Source organism: Haliotis rufescens, unplaced genomic scaffold, assembly GCF_023055435.1.
Source record: "Haliotis rufescens isolate VD_foot unplaced genomic scaffold, xgHalRufe1.0.p SCAF_1, whole genome shotgun sequence".
Lineage (NCBI taxonomy): Eukaryota > Metazoa > Mollusca > Gastropoda > Lepetellida > Haliotidae > Haliotis > Haliotis rufescens.
In genome coordinates this window covers 86,504,058-86,524,503 of record NW_025963779.1, presented here as the reverse complement: position 1 = coordinate 86,524,503, position 20,446 = coordinate 86,504,058, and the positions used below count along the sequence as shown (strand labels likewise).

Below are 20,446 nucleotides of genomic sequence, written 5' to 3'. Positions count from 1 at the left end.
GCTTTTTGATATCGTAGTGAGTGAGTGGGTATCCTTTTACGCCGCTTTTAGCAATATTCCAGCAATATCACGGCGGGGGACACCAGAAATGGGCTTCACAGATTGTACCCATGTCGGAAATCGAACCCGGGTCATCGGCGTAACGAGCGAACGCTTTAACCACTAGACTACCCGACCGCCCCTTTTGATAGAGTAGAAATCGTAGCATAGTACCAGTACATGCATTCGTCACTTAACTAGCACAAAACAGTGAGTAATGACAAGAAAAGCTTTATTTTCAAAAATACATTTTCATCCTTATTTACACTTTGATGGACATGGTATTTACATTTAGTCATTGATGAATACGGCAACTGCATATCATCTTATTGTGGTAACCCCACAGGTAGTTGGCATGTACATATCTACATACATTTACATACATTACTGGTTGAAAACTCTCTCAGTAATCTCTTCTGTTGAAATATACACCGGATTCGTCCATTTCAGAATAATTATGATCAACAGCGCTGACTAAGCAGATTTATTCATTTCATTACATAATACCTTAAAAGATGTACAATGTTATATTGAACCAGTCACACGCTTAATGTACATGTAAGCTCGCATTTCATTCTTATTTCCATGGTCATAATTTACACAATAATCGTATAGCATGTACAGCATCAATATCAGATAGGTTGAGCAAGGGTAGAGATGCCTTTGGCTACAGTGCTACAGTATTCACAGTTTATTTCACAATTCCATTTACTCTGTCATTCTTATATGTACATTTACGCGTAACATACACCTGTCACACACATACACACACATATACACACACTTGCTGACATGACGTAGTGTCAGTGCTACAAGCGTATTGACGACCGCGTCGCGTCCGACACGAGCGACGCGGCGGAGGACGAGTATTCGCTGGTGTCCGGGGGCTCTGTCAGATGTTGGGGCTGGTCGTTGTACCGAGATCGCTGGACATATAATCTGAAACAGTAGGGGAAAACATTAGCTGACATCCTACTTCTGGTCTTCGTTGCCGTGGTATGATTTATTTGTTATTTTCGTTTAACTTGACACTAAGCTTTTTGAGGTGGTTGGGTTATGCCTTGGGTTGTTTTCTTCGAAAAGCTATACTGAGGTAATGTGATATGATACTTTCAATCATTAATCTTTTTATCATATGTATGATAGAGTGTGACAGGGTCATAATAACAAAGATTATTTTTTGTGTTCTGATGTATTAACTCTAAGACAAAGACGGACATTTAAATAATGCATGTATTCTCAGCCCTGTCTCTTTCACATGAAAAGAGTCACAATGCAAAGGCATGAAAACAAGTATTTACAGGAAAAGAAAACTCATCCTTAAAATGGTTATATAACGTCATTGCGGAATTTAAAACTAGCAACACGTAACACACTTTTGAAACACAATATTGGAACTAAGTCGATAAAAGTGACAATTTTATTAAAACTGTCTCTCTAATCAACACAATAGTGCCCTTTGTGCGAGAAGCCACATACAATCGCGCATATATTTCATTACATGTGATTAAGAGAACGTATGAAATGATTGGTTTCGTTTTCTGCTGTTATAGCGTTCTTTAGTGTTTGATCTCTTTTCATATTATATAACACATTTTTGAAAATATTCGCCAAACTTAACTAGAATTGCCTTTTGAATGTTTATTTGTGTCTGACTAAACACATTGCTGATGGGCCAAGATGAATAGTTGCTCGTGTTAAACACTAATAATTGTTATCATTATTGAAGCAATACGATGAAAACCATACTTCTATTTCCAAGCAAGCATATACGATATAGCTACCAAGCGAGTCTAAGAATGAGCATGTGCCTTACATTACCTGACATTCATTCCTTCAAATCAGCCAAACATTAACCATTGCACGTATTCCTCAATTATTAATGTATAGTATAAACTATCTATCATACGAATGCATTTACACTATAAGTGAATGAGGTGGCTTCAATTTCATTTAAAAAACGAGTTTACCTTCTTAGGGGCACAAAATGTTCATTACATTTCGAATAAACATTTATACACATTGATACGATTATCTGGTGTAAAGAAATATGTTATGATGAAGTACACAATAACTCAGAATCATTACGGTTATTAACAGTTTGAAAAAAATATGGAAAATGTTACGAAATATAAAATTATTAATAGAAACTCATGCACAAGAAGAACGAACATTTTGATCTGAACGCTGTCAGGTTCGTCATGCTCTGTTATTGACATTGAATGTGCAATACTCATGTTTATATTGGCTTAACCAGATTAGAGAGAGCGTAAACATTCTTTTTAAAATGCAGCTAAACATATCTAAATTATGAGAAGCATTCCCGCCTACAATATTTCATTCTGTTTAAGACTACTGCACAAGGAGAGAGTGTGTAACTCTTGTAAACCTTCCCCGTGTACAACAGTTTAAACTGTTTCATTGGTCACATTATACTTCTCACGTTCCTAAAATTCCACACGCACTTTTGTTCTTTTAATAATTGAGTCATCCAAGATGCAATGTTCCAGGCAGGGCAGAGGTTATTTAATCAATTACATATTCTACCAGATGAATGACACACTGTTCCTTAATGTCAAGAGTATGAAAGGGGCAATGCTTGTACCGCCGCGCTGTCGTGGCTTTGGTATAAATAGAAACACTTAGGCACTTAGTTATATTTATATTAACGGGTTTTTTCCTCCTTACAAGGTGTTAAACATTTGTTATACGTGGAACTAACGTCATAGAACACAGGCCTGATTACACGAACTCGGCTAAATCTATTGCTTACACTGGTATAATATATATTTAAGCCGTCGTGATCTGGTTTGTGCACAGATCAGAAGTTACCAAGTAAAAATATTACTTTCCTCAACGTCTTACAACGTTAAATGCCTCACTAACTCAAAATGTGGAGAATGCAACGATTAATCAATATATTTAGCTGTAGCTGACGTAAAATAAAGCATACTATGGTATCATCACAAATATAAATTACCTTTCAGTAAAAAACAATACCTTTTCTACCGTCCTATGTACGTCATAACAATCGCACCACAGAGGAATGAAAACAGTCTTGATATTGTTTTTCAATAAAATGTCAATGAAAACAAAATGAAAAACAAACAAGATACCAAGCGTTCAATATTAATGGGCAGGGCTGGGTTTGGTTACAACATATCCTATGCAGGAAAGAGCACAATATTTACACACTTGTAGCTGTAAACAAACATTTGGTAATTTCAAGGGCTGGGACACATTATTTAGATTCAAAGTCAAGAATATTTAGGAATATTTGAGACAGATGACTCCAGACTGAAGAGATAGCTTAAAATATCTCAACGAAAAAGTTTTACAAATGAAATGGTATGCGTTAAACATAATGGAATATAATACATTTCCGGTGGTTAAGGGGTGCTTAATGGTAGAGATTGATGACCTCAACAAAAACGTATACAACGTTAATCGCATCCCTCGCGAGTCCTCTACTTATATTACATGGACACGGGTTTGAAATTACGTGTATAGTCTATCAGAAGGAAAATCGGGTTCACACCCTTCCTGATATTCATCGTATATTATGGATATGATTCAATAATGACACAATTGGATTTTCTTTTTAATGAAACATATCTTCTATGATGTGGATACTTGCATAGATATATAATCATGACATCTCATGGATTTTTCATTAACAAATTATCCTCTCATTTTGGTTAATACTCTAACACGTTAAAACATTATATTTTGATGTATCCGAGCGTGTAGAGGTACAGACCTGTAATACCTGACAAAGCAACATATTCTAAGGTAAATACTTTCAATAAGATCGCTGCTGTGAAAAATATTTCAGTTGTATCACGTCAACGGGAGCTATATCATCAATGATGTGTTACTTTCAGGCTTGAACCTCTTCTCAGTAACACAATTATTTTCTGCGAACCTTGCACATTAATGTGCTGTGAGGAAGAAAAAAGGAAGTCTAAATAATCTACGTATATGTGGCTGATAATATTTGTATAATGCAAGCAAATACATAACCATAACAACGCCATTTCAAAACACAAAGATCCATCTTAGAAATTTGCAATGAGTAAGTTGTTTTGTGTGAAAACGTCATTGACAGAGGGATTTTAATTTCTCACATTTTCTCAAAATATGATATATAGAGATATTTCGTCACTGACGCTTGGGCATACTAAACTGCATTGCTATTTGTGGCTACTCGAAAAAGTTTCTTGTATAGAAGAAATATTGATTGTCAACAGAATCCTCTTGATCGAGTATTACAGACCGCCTGACCCAGCATGCTGTTCAGGATACATCGGGGGGGGAAACACGACAAAAGCTTTTCCACGCCTAAAAATAAACCTGCTACAAAAATCCCATCCGAGTTTTTCGTCATCCGGGAAGCAAATGCTCTATACTGCACTCAACAATACATAAAGCATTAGGAAAAGAATACTTGTATGTATATTATTATAAGTATATGTGCAGTTTTGCACGTTAGGTCAAACCAAATGGATTACTAGTATCTGCTTTTCGTGTCTGATGTTTTAAAAGTGTGGCTACGGGGGACAAATTATTACGGGTTTTTTCTTTTAAAGGATGAAATATATTAGATTTTACGTTTTTGCTTGGCGCATGTTGATGAAAATATCGTATTAACTGCAGAAATGGTAAAGTGTAATACAAGTTGGATAAGAAGGTTTTTCCTTCTTCTGGCGTTTTGGTGAACAACCATAGTTTGTCAAGTCATAGAGGACGGAAAGGTTGGTTTAACGCAAATTCCAACATTATCACGACAGGTAAAACACCTAAGTAGGAGTTAACATATTGTAATAGTAAAAGTTAATCTCGCGATCGCGAGGTCAGTAAAGGAGACGTTTCGTACTTTCAACAGTAGTTGAAAACGTTGGTGTGGTAGTGGTTGTACTCTAGCTGAGGAAGCAGTGGCCATTGGTACAAGCCATAATAAATGTTATGTCTGCTGTAGACTTGTTAGCCGTGATTTTATGTACCTGTCGTGTGAGCGGGAAATGGGTTTAAAGCCACTTTGAACAGTATTTCAAGTACACAACGGCATGTCAGATTATTCAGGGTGGTAATCCCAAAGTGGGGCAGGTCTTGCTTTCTCTCACTTTGGTGAAACCCACGATGTTGCTGAGAACGTAGGATCATAATCAGAAAGGATATGGAATACAATAATGGGGTAGGTGAATTAGCTTAGTTTGAACATTGTTTCAGTTATATCATGGCGTGTCAGATTATTCAGAGAGGAAATGCAGAAGTGGTACGAGTGTTGTATTTTCCCATGCTGCGAAACTAACGAGTTACTGACAAACCGAGGATCGTAATCAGGGCGGATACGGGATGCAGTTATGGGAGTGAGTGAGTTGGCTATAACGCCCTGGACAGTGTTGCAGATCATGGCTTGTCAAATGATTCAGGGAGGAAAGTCATTCAGGTATTAGTTGTTTGCTGTTGCACACCGTGTTTCATGATCAGAGAGACTATGTGATTCGAAACCACGATTATAGGATCCTGGTACAAGGTAAATTGGGGCGCCATTGTATTACATTATGGCATAAAGATATGACATTGCGTAATAAAGCGTCACCATGAATTACCCTACACCAACATTTCAATCAAAAATCGCCATTTGTAGTCGAGTAAACTGAAACAGAAGCACAATGTATAAAGCAGTTCCGCAGATGGACGCCTGCTTCATGTTACTAATATGTAGAAGCACACAGTAATGGCATGTATGAACGGAACATATGTATCAAAACCTAAAGCCAAAGGAATCGTGCCACACAACAAAGCAGCTGCTAGGGGTGTGTGATAAAATGTTGAAATGAAACATGACTAAATAAATATTAACGTTAGAATGTTACTGACAAATATGTGTGAGAATCCATACCCTATCGAAAGCATTTTCGTTAATTGCGCTTTTTATAACAATTTCACCATTCAAACTTTTAATATCAATAAGACGTCAGGTCTTTATCAGAAAACATTATCACGTATTATCCATCAATTAAACAATATACAAAATGATACTTCAAACCTCACGACTGTAGATTGTGTTGGTACTAGATCATCATTACTATCTGTGTATCATTACTACACTATTTTTCCTGTTTAAAATATCAACCAGGATACCTTTAATCTTAAGAACTACATCGTATGACATACTAGCATAGGCTGCTAGGATGTTTCATGTCAACAGTATCATTCCAATTTTCAGCCTCATTAGTGAGTGTGTGAGTGAGTTGGGTTTAACGCCGCTTTTAACAGTATTCCAGTTATATATCAGCTTAATGTGGGAGGAAAGCCCGAAGTGATGCAGGTCTTAGACGTTTACCACTTCGGTGAAACCCAAGAGCACGGGGATGGTGCTGACAAACCTAGAAACATAATTTGGGCGAACCGGGATTCGAACCCACAATCATAGGTTTCTGCACATTGAATCGCGGCGCCTTAGACGACTGGGCCACCCGTGTCGCACAGCCTAATTAAGGAAGCATAGCACGACAAAGTAGACATAATTTATGGATAACAACTTCTTTAATACAGTGAAGGCGACGTTTCGGTATAGACCCTTATATCGTTGTCAAGCAAGACGGTATCAGGATCTATACCGAAACGTCGCCTTAACAGTATTAAAGAAGTTGTTGTCCATAAATTTTGTCTACTTTGTCAGCCGTCAACTTCTAAGTAATGCCTATCAAACAATTGAAGCATAGCACTCTAATTTGGTGTTAATCGTAGGTCGTATTTTCGTATCTCTGCTGAGTATGGCTTAGATAATCAAATTATGTCTATATTACTGATCCGCAATCAGTTTTAAATGTTGGTACGTTGTGCATAAATATGGGCAAACGCATTACTACAATGTGAAACCAGTTGATACTACCCACCTTTGAGCTCTGCATGCCACTGATGTGAGAACGGCTGCCACAAGAAACACTGTGCCTATCGTCAGACCTAAGATGGCCGGCCAGTACCGGTTGAACACAGTCTGTATATTGAGTCTTTTCACTTGAAGCCCTATCTGCTGAGCTTCAGAATTTGATGGTATTGCTACAAATACCTCTTCTTCTGTTATTGTCCCATTTTCATCTTTTTGAGATGTCACTATTTTTACTATTTTTGTTGGTCCTGGCACAAACAATCCATCATTTGGAACAATAACTCTAGGACCTTTGTCGGAAGTCTTATTTAATAGTGTCACTGTAGGCTTTGGCACTATTTTCCGTGAAATTATCGTCTTCTTGGTGTCAATTTTCTTCGCTACAGGTTTCTTTGTATCAACACTTATGCCAATCTTTTTACCATCTTTTTTCTTTGGATCTGTTTCCGTCTTTGCATTTGTTTTTTTCTTCACATCTGCTTTCTTCTTTGCATCGAATTTCTTCTTCATAAGTGCCTTCAAGTCAAACTTCTTCTTTACGTTTTTGGGTTTTGCAATGACAGGCTTACCCTTCGGTGTCTTCTGAGGTGTCTTCTTTGTTGTAGCTACCTTCTTGGTCGGCGCTACTGTTGTTTTAGATTGTGTCTTCTTTTTCTGAATATTTTTCGTCTTTTTAGTCTTGTTGCTCTTGTTGTTCTTGTTGTTCTTGTTGTTCTTTTTGCTTTTCATGCCCTTGGTTGTCGTTTCTCTCTTAGTTGGCAAAGATATCCAGTTCGGCAGGGTCAAATCTATCTTCACTGGCTTTGTTGTCGTCTTCAGTATACTGCTTAATGTTGTTTTCTTCTTTGATGGTGGCTTAATATTTGATGTTGCCTTTCCCTGAGTGGTTGAAGATCTTCTTGTTGTTGTTTTTCTTGTTGGTTGTGGTGTAGTTGACAAAGGCTTCATGGCTCTTTTGGTAGTGGTTCCTATTTTAATACCTCCGTTTCTTCTTGTACTTGTTACATGTGGAGTTTTCTGTGTTGTTTTGAAGTGAACATTACTTCCTCTCGTCGTTGATGTCAGTTTCTTGATGTTTAAACGACTCTCAGTCTGGATACCTTTTCTGCTTGTAGATCTATCACCTTTGACAGTTGTATGGTTGATACCTGTCTGCTTCACCTTTGAAACATCTTTAGGTCTAGCTGTAGAGGTTATGTGCTGTCTGGTACTAGAATTCCTGCCTCTGTTGGTAGGTAATGTACTTGTTCTATACGACGTCCGCTGATGCACTTGGGTGGTAGATCGGCCACCATGTAGTCGAGTCATGGTTGTTGGCATCAACGTTTTCAACATCTTGCTCCTCTCCCAGGGTTTCAATGCATTTTTCTTGGTGTCGTGATTGACTACAATCAAAGGTCGAGTTGTGACGACAGCTGGTGTAGACTTCGGAATTTGCTTTGGATTTGGGGTTGCACCTGCAGCAGCTGAAGTAATAGAAAAACTGTTCTTCTCTTTTTTCATTTCTTCTACTGATTGACCACTGTACATCTTACTGAGAACTTCAGGAAGAAATTCAAATATGTTCCATCCCTTCATTTTATCAGTTGTTTTGTCAATTTTTGATGTGGTGACAACACCTCTACCCTTCTTTGCATCTGGCAGTGGCACGGTTGTCCACATGTGTTTCGTTTTGGTAAATGCATCGGATGATTTGCCATTATTTCGAGAATCTGTTTTTGAAGTTGTCTCAGGAACATTTGTGGTTCTTCTCCTTGCCCACCATTTCGTGGCAGATTGATGAGTTGTGGTGTGGTGTTTCGTCTTCTTCACAGTCACTGGCCGTGTTCGTGCTGTTTCAGGGGTTGTGAGTTTCCTCCGTTGCCATGATTTTGTCTGTGGTATTATTGCTGTTGTTGCCCAGTTCCTCCGTTGCCATGATTTCGTCTGCGGTTTTGTGGTTGTGGTCATATGATTCGTGTTTGTCCTCCGTTGCCACGATTTCGTCTGTGGTTTTGTTGTTGTGCTCATATGATTCGTCTTTGTCCTCCGTTGCCATGATTTCGTCTGTGGTTTTGTTGTTGTGCTCATATGATTCGTCTTTGTCCTCCGTTGCCATGATTTCGTCTGCGGTTTTGTTGCTGTGCTCATATGATTCGTCTTTGTCCTCCGTTGCCATGATTTCGTCTGTGGTTTTGTGGTTGTGCTCATATGATTCGACTTTGTCCTCCGTTGCCATGATTTCGTCTGTGGTTTTGTTGTTGTGCTCATATGATTCGTCTTTGTCCTCCGTTGCCATGATTTCGTCTGTGGTTTTGTGGTTGTCTTTATAAGCTTTCTTTGTGTTCTCCGTTGCCAGGATTGTGTCACAGGTTTCATTGTTGTGGATGGATATTTTCGTAGTGTTCTTCCTTGCCCTGATTTTGTCAGTGGTTTCGTTGTCGTCACTGTTTGTGTTGTTTGCATCTTCCGTTGCCATGATTTTGTCGGTGTTGTTCTTCTTGTGGTTCTATCATATTTAGATGTTGCATCCATACCCTTCATTGCTGAGATTGTTGACCACACATCTGATTTTGAGTTCTTGTTCTTTTCTTCAGATTCCTGCAAGGGTGATTTGGTATTCAGTGTCTTGGTTGAGGATGGAGATGTCTTTTGGAACACAATTGGTTTTCTGGTATGTCTTCCCCACGACGGTCTTGTCTTTGGTGTGAAGATAGATGAAGTGATCACTGTTTTTGATCTGGAAGTCGGCATTGATTGGGTGGTGGTTCTTCTTCTCCAGGACCTTGTGCTATGTTTTGAATACATAGCATTTGCTGGTTTAGTAACACTTTCAGTTTTCTTCTTCCACAATTTGGTTGAAGGAGATTCAGTGTTTGCAGTGGTGGTTCGTCTCTGCCAAAATCGTGTTGGACGCCCAGTGTATCTTGCAAACTTCTTAGAGTCAGGTTTGGTAAATACTGATTTTCTACCCGAGTTTGTTTCAACAGTAGTTTTGTCATTTCCTTTCCTCCTCTGCCAGGTCTTAGTTGGTGCATTTGTTGGTATGGGCGTTAAACGTGATTCAGGTATATCACCATCTGTGGACGAAACTGTTGGAGTTGTGGTCTTCACTCTCCGCCACCATCGTGTTGGTCTGAGGGTATATACAGTGTTCCTGCCACTTGATGCCCCAGTAGATGTACCAACAAAGGTTGCAGGTGTTGTTCTTGGCGTTTCTTTTCGATTTATTCGTTTCCACCACCTTGTCGATCTATTCACTGAAGGGGGAAGAGTAACTTTTCTGAATTTTGGCTTGGCTGCTGTCGTCCTCACAGTCTGAGAAGCTGAGGATGTCCTTCTCTGCCACCAGCGGGTGACTTTTCTTGACGTGCTGCGCAAAACTGGCATGCGCGTTGGTGCATAATTTCTTCTTGTAGTATGTTGACCTCGCGGGTTGTGTCTAATGTTTTGTCCAGAATCATTTTTCTTTGGTTGCGAAACTGTCTTCTTTGATTGGTTATCTCTTTCCCAGTTCTTCAATTTATTCAAATTCTTCAGTTGGAAAGGTGTTTTCTGGGTTGGTGCTGGTCCCATTGGGATTGTTCTTCTGCTAGTAATTATTCTTGTGCTCATCAATCCTTCCCATATATTAGTTGTCTTTCCTTTGTGGACATTTTTCTCTCCAGTAATATAACGCCATTTTCTTGTATTTCTTGATGTGTCAAAATGTGGTGGTGTAGTAGTATGCCTATTGTTGAAGGTTTTGATATTCAACGGTTCCTTAATGTTACTTTTAGGCCTAGATATCTTTCTTTGTCCGTTATCTGTACGTTTAGGAGTGATTGTGGTTGGTTTCCATTTCCCCCATCTTGTTGTTCGGGGATACTGTGTATTCTGAACTTTTAAGGTTGATAACGTTTCTTTCTTGAAGGGGCTTTCAATAGGAGATGGTTTCTTGACTGCAGGTTTCAGTTTTCCCCATCTTGGAGAGCCAGTAGTTGGATGTCCAGTCATTTGGTTGTGCTTGTCTGTGATCCGTTTTGAGGGAGCTGCGGATTGAGCTTTGTTTCTCATCCCTGGCTTCCGTATCCCCCACCTTGTGATCTTTGTGCTGTCTGGCTGAGGTGTTACAGTGGTATGAAAACGGGTTGTAAATTGTTTGCTTGTCTTCTCAGTGAAGGGGTTCCATCCACTCATCTGAGTAGTTTTGTCAATTTTCTCAGATGTTGTTTTTCCTGATTTAGAAACTTTAGTAACTTTGGTTGACACTATTCGAGTGCCTTTATGTCTGTTCCTTCTGGTTGTGGGAACATATTTCGGTGTTGATGCCGTCACTACAGGGGCAGCTTTCTTAGGAGTTTCTGTTATACTGACAAGTTTCTTTGTAGTTGGATTCACCCTTCTCCTGTGTGTTGTTTGGGGCTTGTTTGTTGTTCGGGTAGTGCCGTGGGTCGGGTGAGACATTGTTGTAGATCTCAGCTTCACAAATGGATTGACTTTTGCCTTTGATTTAGGAGTCTTCTGTGATTTGGTTGAGCTAGTGGGTACCTTCTTCATCAGGGAGTGGCTGATCTTTGACTGTTTCGTCTTCTGTGTCTTAATCTTCATTCTTTTGTACTCATCAACAACATCTAATACCTTTCCTTCATTCACACCAGCTGGTAAGACTTTCAGAGGTGGCAGGGTTGGAACAGTCTGTGGTCTCTGCCACCATCGTGTAAAGTGAGTCCATGGTGCTGATCTAGAGGTTGTTACTCCCACGGCCTTTGTTGTCTGCCATTCCCACCATTTTTGTTTCATTGTTGTTGAGGGATACATTTGTGTAGAAGTCTCACCATTCCCAATAACGACTTTGGTTGTTTTGAATGGAGATTCTTCAATTTTAATATTGCTTCTTGTTAGGGTTGTATTTTTGGGTTTCTTGGTGTGTTGGCGGATTTTCAAATTGGTATCATCAGTTATCATTTTCTTCATATTACTTTGGACCATGCTTTTGAGATCCTTCAGCATATCTTCTTGCACCTCTGTCTCCTTTGATGGTTTTACAGGTGCAAAGGGACTATTGACAGTGGCTGTGAGAGGTTTCACAGTTGGTCTGACTGTTCTGTGCATGTTCTTCCCATTGCTTCCTGTGGTCGATTTTGGTGGTGTGTATGGACTTTTCTTCTTCATATGAGACACCGTTTCTACAGTTGGTTTGGTCAAACTGGGCTTTGTTGTTATTTGAACCTTAACTGTCTGTGTTGTCGGCTTGAAGGGACTGCTTACAGAGGGGACCTTTTCAGAGGGGCGCACAGATGAGGTAGATTTCATACGTTTGGTTGTAGGTGGATGTGTCTGGGTACTTTGTTTTGTTGACTTTGAGGCAGCCCATGATTGAAATGCTCGTGTAGTGACTGCTTGAACATTAGGCGATGAAGATGTTTTCGTTTTACGAATATTATCCATGAGTGTTTTTCTTGCTATATTTGATGTTATTGCCTTCGCTGTAGTAGAAACAGGTTCTGTTTGTTCTGTTACAGAACTGGACCACGGCTGAAATGGTCTTCTGGGCGCATTTTTGCGAATGGACTGTGTAATCTTAGTAGACATTGCTGTTGCCTTGGAATGATTTTCAGACTGTGGCCTTTGTGTTGATACCTTTTGTTTTGATATATGTCCAACAACAACTGCGGGGATTGCCTTCCTTTCTGTCTTTTTTGGTTTAGGTTTTGTGGTTGGTTGAACATAGATTGATTTTGAGCCACCCCTCTCTGTCGTTTTGGATGGTAAACGAACCATTGGTTTAGCTTTGTCTTCCTTGTTTTCATGTTCAGCTTCATACATAAGTTCATATCTGTTCTTTAGGGCACCACTGAAATATTTTCTCTTTCTCTCGCCGAACCGTTTCCTTGTTGTTTGATCTTTGAAAGATGGTGTTACATTTTGAGTGGGAACAGTTGGAGCAGCCTTGCGTCTTGGTTTACGAGACGAACCACGCCAAACATAGGTTCTAGTAGTGTGTTGGTCTTTGTATGATGTAACAGTCTTAGTTTTTCTTGTGTGTTCTTTACGATGCTTATCAGTTGTTGACGCATGCCAGAAATAGGACTGGGTACTAGGCGAGAGTATTTCATGTTTCTTTGCCCAAGACTTCTTTGTAGACTGGGTTTGCCACTTATCTTTTGGGAAGAATTGCTTCTTTTCAGTTACAGCTGATGTATCTTGAGGTTGCTTCGTTGCTTTGGTTGGTTTTCTCCATGGACTCTGTTTGACTGTATTAGCTTTCTTCACTTGGCCAGATGCCTTTGTAGATGCTGTAGTAACTGGTTTCTTCAACATTGTTCCTGTTGTGTGGCCTTTAATGTTTTTCCTTGTATATGATGGAGTCGTGGTTGTAGCACCTTGGGGCTTGGAGGAGGTATGAGGTAGTCTATCGGTGCTTGTCACTGTTGATGAATGATGTATCCACTTCCAACTGGCTGTTTTGAAAGTGTGATAAGGATTGCGTCTTGTTGATGATGGTGCAATTGTAGATCTATCAACTGGTTTATCAGATGATATAACAGCCTGGTTTGTTACAGCATCCTTAAATGTACGTGTCTTTGGAACGGGCGTCTTTCCCAAGGATATAGGTTGTCTAGAACGGCCAGTTGAGTAATAATTTGGTGCCATCGACGCATCAGTAGTTGATGTCATGTAACGTACGCTCTGTTTCCTGGCACTAGAGTCATTTTCATTTGGCTTGCTGAATGGTGAAATACCATGCTTGATTGCCAAGCCTGACTTCTTCTTCGCTTTGACGTTATGGGGACGGATGGTATTAACGTCAGTGGTATGCTGATTTTTTGTTTTACTTTTACGTACACTGGATACCTTTATAGCGTCTTCTCCGTGTTTACCCACGGCAGGGGTAACTTTTTTTACGAAACCTCTGCTATTGGATGGCCTCGTGTAAGGATTCCGAAATCCCTGCCTGTTCACTTTTGTTCCTGACTTTATAGATGTCTTCAGTGCATTTCCTTTATGCTGTGACTGCCCCTTTACATTTTGCGATGCTGGCCATGATCTATGGGCGTCTGCGGCGACAGGAGCAATAGCAATGTTTGTTACAGCCTTTGCACTGATGCCCTCGTACATGGAAGTTGTCTTTTCAGATGTGCCATACACCTTCCGTCTTACATTTCTGTACTTCTCGTCTCTTGATCCAATAGCGGGGGCATCGAAGTCGTGATTGTCAGCTCCGGTACCTTCGTCGGTGTTGTGTGATTTCTTCCATTCACCATTCTTCCACTGCAGAGTATGGGAATCATTCGTCAGCTCAAGTGTAGTAGTTGGATGCGGCGTCTTCTCGGATGTGCTCTTTGGAATGTAGAGGCCAGGTTTAGTTTCCTGTTCCTTTCTGTCCCAGGGCCAACTTTTCCATTCTGGGGGAGGTTGGAGGCAGTCGTTAGCGGTGAAGCAATGGACGGACCATTCGAATTCAAGCCTGAAATAGAGGAGAAATGCTGTTTAGATAATGTAATTACATAAACATTTAGTAATGTAATGTTTGCTGTTGATGACATTGTTACAAACAATATATGTGATCTGCATTTTATTATCTCAAAGAAATGAAAATCAGTTACAAAATCTATTTCTAATTCTGACAAGACATATTGTAGCCTTGTGTCACAATACATCGTTATAATGTAATGAATTCTACTGATTTTTCAGACTGATTAAATAATAATTTGTGTGGTTTTATAACTATCATATTTGGATACAGTGGCAGTTTTATGTACTGATATGCAACATATGTAATTGTGAAATTCTGTTTTGAATGTATTTGTTCCTTGTTATCTTCCAGCCTACTTTTACTATCAGCCTATATAAAACTGAAAAAAAGGAGTATAGTGTTTCAATACTCTTCTCTCATGGAAGCCACGATAGCCATCAGTTAATGAATTTCTGCGCAGAAATCATAATTACCCAATGTTATACGCCTTTCCTGTGTCATCTATATGGATATACGTTTAGTGTGAATGAAGAATGGAAGCATGCTAGGGTAATGGTAATAGACCAAATATTTTTTCGGGAGAATTCAAGGAACGAAAGTCTATTGCTGATTACCAAACATATGATACATGTAACTAAGCAAAATATGGGACTTGGGGCGCTTTGTGTATGTCATGTCAGACAGATGAAATCGGTTCTTTGTATTGCCTTTAATACGTTCCATCAGCGTACATAATTATATACATCCTACACAAAGTGGCTCTTAACGTAGTTACATATATTATGTGTGATCTATAGCATAAAAAGTATGTACCATATAAGAAAAGAAACTGTAGGGAAGATCTGAGAGGCATTAAAATATGATTATATCATAGTTTATGCTTGCTATGGTAGGCCAAAGTCACTTACTGAGACATAATAATCTTCTCATTCGAAACTATCATTTGTTAACAATTTGACAGAACAGCAACCTATAATTTGGTGTCGACATCTGTCGCAAGTTTAGACCGATCACTAGAGCACGTCCTTGATAATCTAGTGTATTATGAGTGAGTCGATTATTCGAATGACACTATGCCGGTCCAGGGTACTTATCTCAATAGTATGGCGATAAAATATACTGGATAGGATAGTCGAGGATGACTACAGCAGATTATTAATAAGTAAATGTCATAACTGCCTCAGTGTTAGTACACGTGTAGGTAGTCACTTCTTTTTACATCCTTCCGAAGACTATCACAACAAAGCATGGTGCAGCATATATATGTGTGTGTGTGTGTGTGTGTGTGTGTGTGTGTGTGTGTGTGTGTGTGTGTGTGTGTGTGTGTGTGTGTGTGTGTGTGTGTGCATATATAAAGATATATACATAGATCTAGTTAGATAGATAGACAGACAGATATAGATCGATATAGATAGATATAGATCGATATAGATAGATATAGTGAGTGAGTGAATATTGTTTTACGCCGCTGTTAGCATATACCAGCTATATCACGGCGGGGGACACCAGAAATGCGCTTCACACATTGTACCCATGTCGGGAATCGAACCCGGATCCAGCGTGACGAGCGAACGCTTTAACCACTAGGCTACACCAAAGCCCCTCGATAGATAACATTTATTTCAAAACAGCAGTGAATCCATCTTTCCAAAAGAAATATTTGGTTAGAAATGATTTTGAGTATGTCATCATGCTACAACAGCTTCAACGTGGTCTTTGTCTTAAGATTGTCCGTACGTCATGTGCAGCGCATGTTTAACTTGGCTTGGGATATGTGGATGGCTGTTGTAGTCTACAAACACCATGTATTTGAACGTGTGTGTGTATGTATGTGAGTGTGTGTCTGTGTGTGTGCACTGTAACAATGAGGTTATATCAAAATGTGTTATACAATGAGATCTTGTCAATGTCAATTACACACGTAGGATCGTCATTGAATACAACATACAAAGTCTTGATACTGGGTCAGGTTTCGAGAACAAAGCAACACGATGCCTTCATCGCGTCACGCAGACAGTTGGGCTTAGTGACATGTCGCGTTGGGCAGTTAAACAACTAAAAACAGTCCTCAGTACATTCTCCAAGTTCAGTACAATGTAAATTCGAACTTCAAGTCGTCGATAGGATGCCCAGAGTGAGACTACAAAGTGTCACGTTACCACTTTACGATATGTTCTGATTGAGCTCTAATCTCGCGGGATCAGAGAAAGCTCTCGCAGCCCAGTTGACTAACCCCTTATTTACCTAGTTTCTTAGGAAGGATTAACAAACGTAATCAGCCTAATTAGATTAAGCATTAGAATCTGCAAGATCGCGTTCACCGACATTGACCTTTCATTTGAGTACTCACGTGAGGGCCTCGAAAGACATTTCCACTTCTAATCAATATTCATATACAATCCAATCGTTAAGACCGAGCATTTGAGATTGGGGGTCGATGTGGTGCTTTTTGCTTGAGACAGAATTCTTTTTCGAAAAGGAGAAGCTAAACATATTTGGGGGACCACAACACAGCCACGTCCAGTCATGAATCATTTTTTTAGTATGTTTTGCGTCTGGTTCTTTAGTATCTCAAAAAGTGTCATGTATTTGAATACAGCCATGGCATTAGACGTCTTCATGTACTATTGTTCGTAGACCAGAGCCCTGTTCCACAAGACGAACTTAGTGCTAAGATGAATGTAACTCCCATACTTTAACGTAGGCCTACCCTAGGCGAAGTGCAAAGATCGCCTTGTGGAACGTGATCAGATCGTTATCACAGATAACACATTAGTAATTATGTTTGTTGCCACTAAAAGTTTCAGGTTTGATCATGCCTCTCCACAAGGTAAACGGTGCAAATACAGAAACGTTTCACAATCTATCCCCATTCTATTTCAACAAATTGTTCCAGTCGACAAACTTTAGAAATTAACACTATATGTACTTTCTTAGCACGTGCATAATTTACCTGGAACCAATTGTTTCTTTCTGTAATATATGCTAATTGATTTGTGGACATGATCTTTTAGTGTTTGTATTGCATTGTGCATTGTATTCATTAAGCTGTAAAGTAGTTGGTATTATTTCTTTTACGAAACGACAGTATTCTTCTCTCGATCTGCAGACACACACTTTAACACTTTACTTTTGACCTGATGAAATTGTTTTTATAGCAAATTATGTGAGTGGCGGGTACTACCGGTAGAGCAGGATGGTTACCGTTTTCACGGACACCTTGTGTCATCACTGCTTTTCAGTGATCCATTTATATAATTTTTATTACTATTTTGCCTTTATCGCGCAATGTCATCTGTTTCGCCAGATAATCGAGACTGATTTTTCTCTTGCGTTCTCGTTTTATTTTTACTTCGTCTTGAGACAACGAAACCAATAATGCCTATAAAGTAATAACAAGTAATGCCATCCAAGTGAGCGCTCAGGGCACTACATTATTATGACCCCGGTCAATAGATCAGTATGAACTTGATTTTCATTCTCCCCTCCCCGGGGAGTATACAACCAAAGCTGCCCGTGAGGTGCTGGAAGGTTGACAGTCACATTGCAATCTCATCCTACCGATACCCATTCACTGTTGGGTGAACAGAGGCATATTGCGAACAAAGTCACTTGCCTACGTGTGATTCAGTGTGGGGCAGGACCAAAGTCCTTGATACTCTTAGGAGTCAAGCTGCCCCGCACGGCCACCCAACCACCTACTCTCCGCGTCTTACATTCCTTAACTTCATCTGAATTGTGGCCCGCGCGCTGTGTCACCACGTACTGGTGTGTTAATTAATCAAATGTACGCTGAACGTAATGTTATTTATTCTTTGGTTGTGTCACCTGGATATTTTGTCACAGCGATTATCTTCAGTACTGAGGCAAGATACTTACAAACAGTTTAAAAACTGATTTTGCTGAACAAAAATGTTCAGCCCGGAAGTCCCGTTAATCAATACATCCTAAAACGTCATCATTTGCAGTTTAGTACTGGTATGCAGTGTGTGTAATGGCTGTAGGCATGGTTTAATGAGTTGGTAAGTAATAAAGCAGCATTGATTGTGGCTTTATACAAGATTTTAATCATGTAAATTACGTACACTAGATACAAAAGATAACGTTTCTCTGGATAAAATACATCAACTATCAAACTGATGATACGTCATGGAGGTCTTGAGTAGGTCAAGGTGTTGAAGGTTTACTTACGATGTTTTGTCTGACTGCCGGTTGCCTTGTGCGACAGCCTTCTGAAAATGCCCTTTCTCGACAGTTCTGCTCAGCTCATTTTCGAACCAATCCACTAACAGTGTCGTGTGGTCGTAGTCGTCGTAGTCGTAGAAGAACACGTTCATCTTCACATGACCCTGCAACACAACATCACGTTGGTTATAGGATATCGAGGATTTGACAATGTTCTCAAGTAAATAGTTTACCATTCTGTTCATATAACATTCATCAGATATTTTCTACATCACGAAATAGTGTGAAAATGGCACTTGGTGCATCATAACGCAGTGTGAATCATTTATCAATAGAACGATGGTCAGTAGCCAGACCACCTGTCGATAGGACGTCTGACGAACCAACATCACGTTTGTACATTGAGATAGCGGACAAATCTGTTGACTCGCGGAATGAGCCGTGCTTAAGACCGGGGCAGTAGCTCCGTGTGCATTGAATAATGACTGCTTGTTTTATCAAATCACCACAGCTGTTAATCTCAGGTGAATATTGACACACTAATCACTGGCAAACAATAGGCATCATAATGTTTTCGCTATTCCGTAATCATGGAGGTGTCTCAAACAGCCGTTGGAGGCGTTTCACCATATGCGTGACATGCACACATGTTTTTGCCTCACGATAAAAGAGGACAAGACTTTAAAGGATCTGCCACAGGTTCATAGAGGCAAATATAATCTTTGATATGGAAGTTGAGGAAGCTTTGCGGGGAACACTCTATGTGAGCCTTAACTACTTGATGGAAGTTTTGTACAAATATGAACGTGCTTCAATTTTTAAATGTGACAAGACGTCTCATGCCAATGTTCATGCATACCAACGTTAAACTTGGTGGTCAATGTATTTCATGAAATCTTACCATGTTAGGCCATTCATCGAAGAGAATAGTGAGGACCATGTCGGTCCCTTCATCTTGGAACGAAATGTCATTGGCATCATATTTCAGAGGTCGGTGGAAGAGGAATACATGGTCATTCGCCCTGTAACAAATTCGGTCATTTTAGTATCGTAGAGACACGACGAACATGAGTAGCAGAGAGATTTTATTATTCATGATCCCTACTTTAGCTAACCAACATTGTAACGTTATGATATGCTACAAAACGATAATACTGATGATAAAGTATGTATCGATGTCAAATCACCAATAGCAGTGTAGTCTGAACATGCATTCATAATCTGGATTATAAAGCGTGATACAATGATTATACATGATGATGATGGCAAATAGTTTTCACAAATGTTTCAATAAACTCATGAAACGACCATATTCACCATCGAGTAAAGTAAACAATAGCAGCAAGAAACGACCGCAAATGAAACCGCCAAAACGTGGCTGTAGTTTAACCTGGGCATGTGTATTTACAGATAGACCTAATATTATATGATTTATATTTATTTACTATTGCCTATGGTAATTACCAAATGCAAACGTTGGCAACATATGCTCTCATCCTAGTAGACCACATATCTACACGAACATGGCATTAAATAAAGAATGGAAGCTCTGGAGTCGTTTGTTCATGTCAAAGAAGAACAAGGTCCTTGTTAGATCAAGCCTTACCTTCCAAGCCCTGAGATGATGAGCCTCATGACGTAATCGCACTGATCGGGGCAGGTGTTACCGCTTTTGGCGGTCTGATCGCAGCAGCTTCCATCGTAGGTACGGCCTTTATGGTTCTCGAAACTAAAAAGTCGGATTGTAAGGACTCCTCTGGCGTCCGTATGATGTATCTGCAGAGTAAAGGAATATATCAATACATCATTTATATCTTGTGTTTGATACCGTGTTTGTGACGGTGGGGCAGGAAACGCCCACCTTTTCGCGAACACCTGGTATGATC

General features: G+C 39.6%; 1 protein-coding gene across 1 annotated transcript in view; it reads right to left on the bottom strand.

Annotated features, from left to right (window-relative positions):
• Positions 1-260: 260 nt before the first annotated feature.
• Positions 261-20,446, bottom strand: part of LOC124147057 (mucin-5AC-like) — a 33,208-nt gene continuing 13,022 nt past the window's right edge. The window contains exons 2-6 of the mRNA XM_046517661.2: positions 20,167-20,336; positions 19,462-19,582; positions 18,567-18,724; positions 6,945-14,366; positions 261-978 (exon numbers count right to left, since the gene is read on the bottom strand). Of these exons, the coding sequence (XP_046373617.2) occupies positions 849-978; positions 6,945-14,366; positions 18,567-18,724; positions 19,462-19,582; positions 20,167-20,336 (8,001 nt within the window). The 3' untranslated portion in view covers positions 261-848. The remainder of the gene's footprint in view (positions 979-6,944; positions 14,367-18,566; positions 18,725-19,461; positions 19,583-20,166; positions 20,337-20,446) is intronic.